Raw genomic sequence first — 9,301 nt, 5'->3', positions numbered from 1 at the left:
CCGCTCTCTCTCCAAAGCAAAGGGATGCATTCGTATCTTTGGCGGGTAACTGAATGCAGGTTACTAAGTTATCCCATTCAGATGCAAAAACTGTTGACTAGCCAGCCTCCCCTTTGCTAAGCAAGCCTGTTTAGCCAAGACTTGGGAACCTGGAAGAGGGGGGGACAGTCCTTTCTGATTAGGCCACCTACCTTCACCCAGACCTCCCAGGTCTTGCAGAGAGGAGGCCGGCTAGTCAAATGTGTTTGCATCTCAATGGGGTAACCTAGTAACCTGCATTTGGTTCCCATGGAGACAAGCGCTCCAGCGGTGGTGCGGTGCGGATTGACACTGAAGATTCTTGTGCAGGGAAGCCTCCGCTCCACCCCGTCACAGAAGCCAGCAACACATCCATGCAGAAAACACACTCGCTCCCCCCTTCCTCTTGCCCACCGCCATCCCCCCCAAGAGAATATTGAAGAGGATCCAGAGAGAGACAGAAGTTCCTTTGGTCTTGGGTTGGCATCTATCACGGAGGCACAAGGAGGAGAAGGTGGAAAGGGAGGAGGCTGACAGTGTGAAATTGGCCAGGATGCTGGGGTGGTGAGCATTGTGCCTGTGTGTTTGTCCCATGGTGCCCCAAGAGCCCAGGAGCAATTAGTGCCAAGGAGACCTTTCCAACAGCTGAAGGAGGGTTGGCCACTGGCCACAGCTGCCAAGAAGTCCTCTTGCGTTTCCAAGACCGGAGGAACAAGCGATGTGCTGTTGAAGGTGAGCTGGCATCTCCACTTACCTGCTGAGTCATCCCAGGCAGTGTGAATTAGCCTACGCCAGGGGGAGTGGGTGGCGAGAGGTTGGCATTTGAGCTCCGAAAGCTGGGGGCCCGTGGGCGTTGTTGGCCCTCCGTCCTCCTCCGAGGCGTAAAAGGCCAGGCTTCCTCAGTGGTGTGTCATCACCCAGATGATACAACCAAACCAGAGAGTCAGGGAGATGGAGGCTAATAGAATATGAGAGTTGGAAGGAACGCAAACCAAAGATGCCTTTTAAGAAACAAGTTTACATCCTATTCTTATGCAGGCCAGTGCTGTGTGTGAGGTAATTTAAGGTGGTTCTGACAAATGTCGTCGGCATCTTCATATCCGGTCACATGGGCGGCAAGCCACTCCCATCCGGTCACATGGGCGGCAAGCCACTCCCACAAAGGAGGCCACACCCACAGAGGAAGGTTCGAACAATTTTTGAAACCCACCACTGTTGTGCTGCCTCATGATTGCCACAAGGCCTAAGAGGGGGGAGGGAGGGGGGGAGTAGATAGCCTGGCTAACAGTCGAAACAAAATGTTTTCCTGTGAGAACCAAGGTCATCGTAACAGGTGACATTCATTCAATATTGTGGGCAGGAGAAACAAAGATTGGAAACAACCAATGAGAAGCCGAGCTGCATTGTTTTAAACAATTATTACACAATGTTTTATTGTAGAAATCTACAAACACAAATGCTTCCTCACAATGAACCGATTTCGCTACAATGCTTTTTACATGTGGGGAACGTTTATTTTTTTTCTTCTTCTAATGTTAATTGGCTGACACAGCCTCATAAGATTCACCACCAATGTGATAAAGTAGAAGAAACGTCATACAACGGCAACAAGGTTCAAGTGATTTGAGTCCCCAAGAAAGCAAGCCCCCAAAACCACAGCTCACAATGCAGTGGTGGGTCACCTTCTTCATGGCTTTCTTTGAACAGTTCAACACAAAAGAAGCAGATCAAAAGCCAAAAAGGCAGATCTGATGGATTAATATTACACAACGGGTACAATGGTCTGCTTGGTTTGGTAGATCTTTCCCAGGTTCTCCTTCCATAGAATAAGAGGACCAGCTCTCTTAGTGAGAGACCATGATCCATAGAGAGGAGCTGAAGCTTCAATTCATTAGAAGCCATCCATGATCCATGGATTCCCTTCATCAGCTTCTCTGATAACCCCAGAAGCATCGTTACACAGTTGCTTGTGAAGCTAAAGAAGCAAGAGGTCTTGAAGACACCATGTAGACATGGTTAGACCCTCTGAAAGTCTACCCTTGGCCCTTCTGTGATGACTAACACGAAACAGGCTATTTTTAATGCAACAATCATCATTTATTCGAAGGCCAACACTGCACTCGGCTCTGAAAGGTTCAAGTAACCATGGCACCGAATTTGATGACGGGATCAAATTTGGCACATGGACATACATTCGTGGAAAGTAGTCACACCTACCCAAGGGTAGGAGACCCCGTGCTGAATATGATGATGAACATAGTAATAAATCATAAATATCTATACCTATCTCCAATCCAACCTGTTTGACAGGTGGCGTGTGAAGCAAATCTTCTTTGAACATCAAAAAAATTGTTTTGATAAATGTCCATTGTATGCAATGGTGTTTACATTTAACACTTCTCAGTAGGCTCAAGAAATGGAAGAAGGAAGGAATATTGCATCCCTTACTCTGCTGGCTAGTGGAGAAAGCTGGATTGCCCCATCTGTCATACATTGTGGTCAAGCTCCTAATTTTAGAGCCTAACACTGTTTAACCAAACACCTTTGACTCCAATTTTTTGTTTTGCTTTTTTAAACATTTCTCAACCAGTTGCTGGTTGTTGTTTTTTTGACAACATCTTCATGGGCCACCTAAGAGACAGGAAAATGAAGAATGGCCCTTTAGCAAGGATGTTCTCTCAGTTCTAGATACTTTGGAGCTCCAGTTGAAGTCCTCCACAATTGTTCCCTCCCTAACCCTCAGTCACAACTTTCACATGGTCATAACTTGGGATGAGGCCATCTGAATAGTGGAGGAATGTCCCTTCTGTATCCGTTAAATGTCCCCTTGCTGGCCTTTGCTTCTTGTACGGCTTCTTTCTCGCATCTTCTCTGCTTTCATGGTAGCCACCCATCTTGAGATGTTGACACTGCTACTTCAGTTCCTCAGAGAACGCCTCTTCGGCATGCAAAAGTTGAAGCCGTTGAAGAGTTCAGGAGCTGTGTCACCAACCACGGAAGAAAACAACTCCCTATGACAAAAAGAAAGAGAGTGAAGGTTAAGTGACAAAATAATAGAAAGGGAAGAAAAGCAAGTACAAAAGCTTTGGGGAATTGTGGTAATGGGTTTCCTCATGATTGGTGTCTATCCCAACCAGCATGGTCAATGGCAAGAGGTTGGAGAACCTCCAACTCAAATTGGAGAGTTAGGGACAGGGTGGGATTCAACTGGTTCGGACTGGTTGAAGTGAACCAGATGCTAATTTTACATCTGGTTCATTGAACTGGTAATTGCAAAGACTGGCTGGCCCCGCCCATCCCCCCTTCCTCTCTGAGGAGTCTCTATATGGCCCCTTTTTGGATGCCAGGTAAGTGCAGAACCCGTGCAAAGGTTCTGGGGGGATGAAAAATGTCCCCCCCCCACCGAAGTTCCACAAATCTGGAAATGGACCAGTTTCTAGCCTCCAGAGGGTCTCTGGGGCCCAGGGGAGGGCATTTTGGGGCCCAGGGGAGGTCTTCAAACTTGGCAATTTCTAGACTTGTTGACTTCAATTCTCAGAATTCAACTCTCAGAATTCAACTCTCAGAATTCAACTCTCAGAATTCAACTCTCAGAATTCAACTCTCAGAATTCAACTCTCAGAATTCAACTCTCAGAATTCAACTCTCAGAATTCAACTCTCAGAATTCAACTCTCAGAATTCAACTCTCAGAATTCAACTCTCAGAATTCAACTCTCAGAATTCAACTCTCAGAATTCAACACTCAGAATTCAACTCTCAGAATTCTGGAAGTTGAACTCCACAAGTCTTAATGTTGCCAAGTTTCAGGACCCCTGCCGTAGACGTATCTGGAGGTTAGCTAAGGACAGGACGAGGAATTTCTCCATCTGGCAGAGAACACAAATTTACCTTCTCCTTCTTCGGATGCTCATCCTAGAAGAGCAGCAGGTGCTTGGAGAAGATGACGTCCATCCAGCTCTGTTGCTTGCTGGGCATTTCCCCGATCAGTTTCTCCGTCTCCATCTCTGCTCCACATGTGATTCAGGAAGTGCTGAGCTCACAGCCAGTTTTGAATGAGTCACTGCAACAGAAGCATAGCAGGAAGTGTGAGCTAAAGTTGCTTCAAAAGATCATCTCTCATTATTAGATATTGCTTCCTTCCTTCCCTGATAAATTCCAATTGGATTGTTTCATCTACACAAAAGCCCCCTCTGCCAGTTTGCCCCTCAGAGATAAAGAAATGCTTTCGCCCAGCGGTTGGGAAAGTGATTTCTTTCCATAGGAGCCAATTGCTAATTCCTCTTCTTTTTAGAAGAGTCTGAAAATATCATTTTGACCATCCCTTTCATTCTGAAAAGACTTTGGACTGTGGACAGGAGCAAGGTGAGGAATGGATTCATATCAGAAATCAAACTCCCCAATTTTTTTGCCACACCAGAAAAGCATAACCTGATAGGTCTCCTGGCATTTATGCTAGGTCCCAACCCAGTGGTGGGATTCAATTTTCTTTACTATTAGTTCTGTGGGAGTGACTTGGTGGGTGCGGCATGGCTTGGTGGGCATGGCAGGGGAAGGATCCTGTAAAATCTCCATTCCTTCCTCACTCCAGGGGGAGGATCCTGTAAAATCTCCATTCCCTCCCCACTCCAGGGGAAGGACACTGCAAAATCTCCATTCCCTCCCCACTCCAGGGGAAGGATACTGCAAAATCTCCATTCCCACCCTACTCCAGGGGAAGGATACTGCAAAATCCCCATTCCCACCCTACTCCAGGGGAAGGATACTGCAAAATCCCCATTCCCACCCCACTCCAGGGGAAGGACACTGCAAAATCTCCATTCCCTCCCCACTCCAGGGGAAGGATACTGCAAAAACCCCATTTCCTGCTGATCAACTGGGACTCAGGATGCAGAGAACAGATGGGGGCGGAGCCAATCAGAAGTAGTATTTACCGGTTCTCTGGACTACTCAAAATTCCCGTTACCGTTTCTCGAGAACTGGTCAGAACCTGCTGAATACCACCTCTGTCCCAACCCCATTGTGCCTTAACATGAGGGCCTGCTAAAGCGAACAGATCTTGAAGCCATGTTCATTTCATGTGTGTTGTGAAACCAGCCTAAACTAGCCAGAGCTGTCACCCTCTACCACCACATCTTTAAACTTGGTAAAGACAAGAAGTCAAGAGGTTGTTACTTACCTCTAGCGTACGGGAAGGAGCCACATCTCCCCGTAGTTCCCAGCAAGATTTTTCACAGCTGCTCTTCGTCACATCCTTTGCATGCCAAGTTGTGTCTTTCAGCCAGAAAGGGCCGACTGCCCGTGATAGGAAGTTTAGTTTCACTTCTCCTTTGCTTTTCTTTCTTCAACAGCATCAAATTTCTCAAAGGTGCCGGTTTTCTTCCTAGTTTGGTTCTTATTTACGTCATCAAATGAGGCTCGGCTAAAAAAGCTTCAGTTCAAACTTACACCTTGGTGTAAGGTGATCTCCACCATTGAAATATGCAGTACATTTTTTTTTCCAACTAGCAAAAGCTAGTACAACTTTAGTAGACATTCTTGGAGATGGGTTCAATTCTAAATTCAAGCTGTGTCCGTGCCACATTTTTTCTTTCTTTCTTGTAGTCTATGCATCCCTCCAACTTTCTTTCTTTATCTAAACCCCCTTAGATGTTTCTTAAGAATCTCTCTCTCTTCACTAGAACTCTGTTTATCGCCCTCAGGAATGCAACAAGAAATTCAACAGCAAGGACCCTTCCCATCTCAACGCCTTGGATTTAGAGAAGGAACAGGTGGCAAGAGTGTCTACTAATGGCTTTTCGGGAGCTGAAAGACCTTGAAAATCAGGTCAGAGAGAATCCAGAGACCCATCGGAGAATCAAGGCAGAGGCCAAAAAGAACGGAGCTTCAAGTGTTGGTTGGAATTTTCTGCCAGGACACCTGAAACTTGCTTTCCAACGTGTTTTGACGCTCAGTTGTCGAGGAAGTTATGAAAATGGAAACTTCCTAGAAGGCAGGTAATTCCATTGGCTAATGCAGAGATAAACAGAAGTCATCTCTCAACAGCTACCTGCAAGGATGAGAGAATGTCTGGAAGGAAACGCTTGTGGAAGGACGGAACTAATGCTAGAAGGAAGGACCTTCTGTTGAGGGTGTCTATTTAAATCCCTAGGGAATCACCACCCGAGGTGATGCAGTCACCCCTGCCACAAAAGAAGGATTTCCTACCTCGGTAACACAGTTCGATCCTTGCCACCCTCAAACTCAGCTACTGATGATCCAGCTTGAAGAGCACACCAGATGATTCAAGCTCGCTATGTTCTCCACATGGGAGACCAGAAGAAAAAGCCAGCCATCACCAACCAGCTTCTGAGCTGAGATCCCCAGAAATCACCAGTGTAGCACAAGGCACCCACTGAATGGAAACAAACCTGCTGAGGAAGCTGAGATTCCCCACCTGTGTTTCTAGTGCCTTGATATCTGGGCTCAGATCACTGTGACTGGTGGGGCAGAAACATCTGGATGAGTTGCGTCGCTAGCCACGGGGCTAGCCGTCGAGGAAGGAGGCAAACTCTCCACCGATCCTCCTAGGTGCAGTTTGGGGGACCTCTGGGGACTGGGCTCCTCAGAATTATCTAGGCTGCCCTCAACTTCCTTGCCCCGTTGGATCAGCTGCTCTAAGGTTTTGGGGTAGGGGTGGCTGAGGAAACGTTTGAGTTTGGGCTGGAGGGTCCCTACGACATACTGGATGACGTCCTCTTCCTCAGCATCTATGTAGAGAGTCTGGTACAAGTCCCGCTTGCGCCAAAGGAACTGGTCAAGGGGCTCCCCGTCCTTCTGGGGGAGATCCAGCTCCTGTTTGATGGCATCCCTGGTCAAGGTGCCCTCGCTGTATTGAAGGAACTCTTTCTTAAACTCCAGCCAGTTCTTGACCGAGTCCTGCTTGTATTCCCACCACTTTTTAGCAGGGCCATTCATGTGGTTCTGGATCTGGGAGAGCCAATAGTCCTCCGTCCCACCCACCTGCTTCAGATAATCCTCCAGATGAGTCAGGAATTCCCTGGGATCCTCAAAGATCTGGGTCTCCACCGGAGAGCTTGGGGCATCATCTGAAACAGTGATCCACTGATAGGAGTCATGGGGCTGGGGCGCACTAGGGTCTTCCCCAATAGGAGGAGAGGTCAGGGCGTACATCTGACTCATGTCTAAGGCATAATCATAAATCTCCTCTTTGCTGGGTTGGATTTCCGGGGTCCCTACTCCCACCGAGACCGTTTGCCTGCCCTGGTCCCCATGGGAGTACTTTCCCCCACCAGACTCCAACCGGTCTGCCCATTTCTCCAAGCGGAAAAAGACTTCCTTCCAGACATTAATCTCCCTCTTGACCCACCTCTCCAGGTGAGCAATGGTCTCCTGGCATCTAGCCAGGCAAGACTTGATGGACTTTTTCCACCTCTGGTTCTCCGCGGCTGAAGGAACGTGGTCTTCTAGATTGTTCTCCAGTTTCCCCACCGATTTCTGTAGGCTTTTCAGCTCCCTCTCCACTTGCTTGGACACCTCGGTCAAGAGGTGTCGGTGGGTTCTCCTCACGTGGTCTAACATGTCAGCCCTGCACTTCCCTATCTGAAGGATGACGTTGGGCTTGTTGTTGGCCATCCCACGATGACCCTGGTAGGAATGGAGGTTCCCATGGTTGACGTTTTCCACCTGCAACATCTCTGCCTCTGCTGCTATACACTTCCCACCCCAACAATTCTTTTCCAAACCAAACTCTGCTCCGAAACTGACTTGCCTTCTTCTCCCCTAAAGCACGAAACACAACTGGATCAGAGATTTCCCCAGACCAAAAAAAAGAAAGAAGCACGTGGCTGTCCAACTCCACTTGACGTTGAAGCAAAAGTCCACGAAGCAGACCAGGAAAGTTCTTTGCAGCCTCGACTTCTTCCTCCTCCTCCTCGCCTTCAAAGGCTTTAATTCCCAGCAGATCCGTCCGGTTCCCCTTTGACGGATGGAAGGCCACCTCCCTGCTGCTGGGGGTACCTTCTCCTTGCTTCCAGAACCCTCCTGAGAACTTAAGGGAGAGCTTCGTTGTCTTCCTCCGGGAGTTGAAAACAGAAAGAGCTCTTTGGTTCCTTCTCTCTCTCTCTCTCTGCTCTGCTCTGCTCTGCCGCTCTCTTCGCCGAGACCCATATTTATACTGCACACAGCTCAGTACGTGGGTGTAGCCAGGCCTATTTGCTCATCAGCAACGGTCCTCTGATTGGATGAGAAAGGATTCAGGGGAAAACACAGCTTCTGGCAAATTTCTCGGCTTCCCCCTCCCGCTCTCCTTTGCCACCCCCTCCTGCACACCTCCAGACTTGAGGCGAGAAGCGCTTTGAAAGGTTTCGGAGACAGTTGGAGAGTTGGATGAGTAATGCCTTTACCTTTTCTTTTCTATTTTTTTTTTCCACCCTCTCTCTCTCTCTCTCCTCGGCATCTCCCTTCTCTCCCCCTTCCTTCCCTCCCACACCCCCAGCTCAAGAGCAAAGAACTTATCCATCCCTTAGTCAGCAAGGTCCTTATGAAATCGCTGTTTTGACAAAGTAGGGGGGTTGGAATTAAGCCGATGAGTGTCACGCTCCAGTGGCCACAGCGTAGGATGGCCACCCCCCCCCAATCCGCCTCCAGATCTGATGTATTCCTCTGCACAATTCATTGCCAAGTCCTTTCCCTTGGGTGGCTCTCCAGACCGGAGTCATGAGATCAGAAGAAGCTTCTCCAGGTCAGAGGTGGGCATTTCAGCTCCAGCATCTTCTCTACGGGATGAGGAACAGGTGTCTGAGGAGGGGGGTGACAGGGGTCTTCTTGGACTATGGGGTCAGAAAGGGTCACAAATCCTTCATATGGATGAGAGAGGGGGGGCTTCCTGGACCACGGGAGTCAGAGAGGATCACACTTTTCCCAGGGATGAGACGGGGGGCTTCCTGGACCACAGAGGTCAGAAAGAGTCCCACCCTTCCCATGGATGAGAAAAGAGGACTTCCTTGACCACGGGAGTCAGAAAGGGTCACACACCCTTCATATGGATGAGAGAGGGGGGCTTCCTGGACCACGGGAGTCAGAGAGATCACACCTTTCCCAGGGATGAGACAGGGGGCTTCCTGGACCACAGAGGTCAGAAAGAGTCCACCCTCCCCCATGGATGAGAAAAGAGGACTTCCTTGACCACGGGAGTCAGAAAGGGTCACACACCCTTCATATGGATGAGAGAGGGGGGCTTCCTGGACCACAGGAGTCAGAGAGGATCACACCTTTCCCAGGGA

At 48.7% G+C, this 9,301-nt stretch overlaps 1 protein-coding gene across 1 annotated transcript; it reads right to left on the bottom strand.

The window, feature by feature from the left end:
• Positions 1-5,317: 5,317 nt before the first annotated feature.
• Positions 5,318-8,118, bottom strand: ARC (activity regulated cytoskeleton associated protein). The gene has a single exon (XM_087703815.1). It carries the CDS (start codon positions 7,710-7,712, stop codon positions 6,483-6,485), a length of 1,230 nt encoding a protein of 409 aa, XP_087559941.1. The 5' UTR covers positions 7,713-8,118; the 3' UTR covers positions 5,318-6,482.
• Between the last annotated feature and the right edge of the window lie 1,183 nt (positions 8,119-9,301).

The sequence above is a fragment of the Thamnophis sirtalis genome, unplaced genomic scaffold (assembly GCF_051295495.1).
Source record: "Thamnophis sirtalis isolate CommonGarterSnake01/CBP01778 unplaced genomic scaffold, rThaSir2_p1.2 scaffold_2, whole genome shotgun sequence".
NCBI classification, from domain to species: Eukaryota; Metazoa; Chordata; class Lepidosauria; order Squamata; family Natricidae; genus Thamnophis; species Thamnophis sirtalis.
The sequence above is the reverse complement of the archived record's forward strand: the minus strand, read 5'-3'. Positions and strand labels throughout refer to the sequence as shown.

Coding starts and splice junctions, on each gene's coding strand:
- ARC (XM_087703815.1), bottom strand. CDS start 7,712: ATGTTGCAGGTGGAAAACGTCAACCATGGGAACCTCCATTCCTACCAG.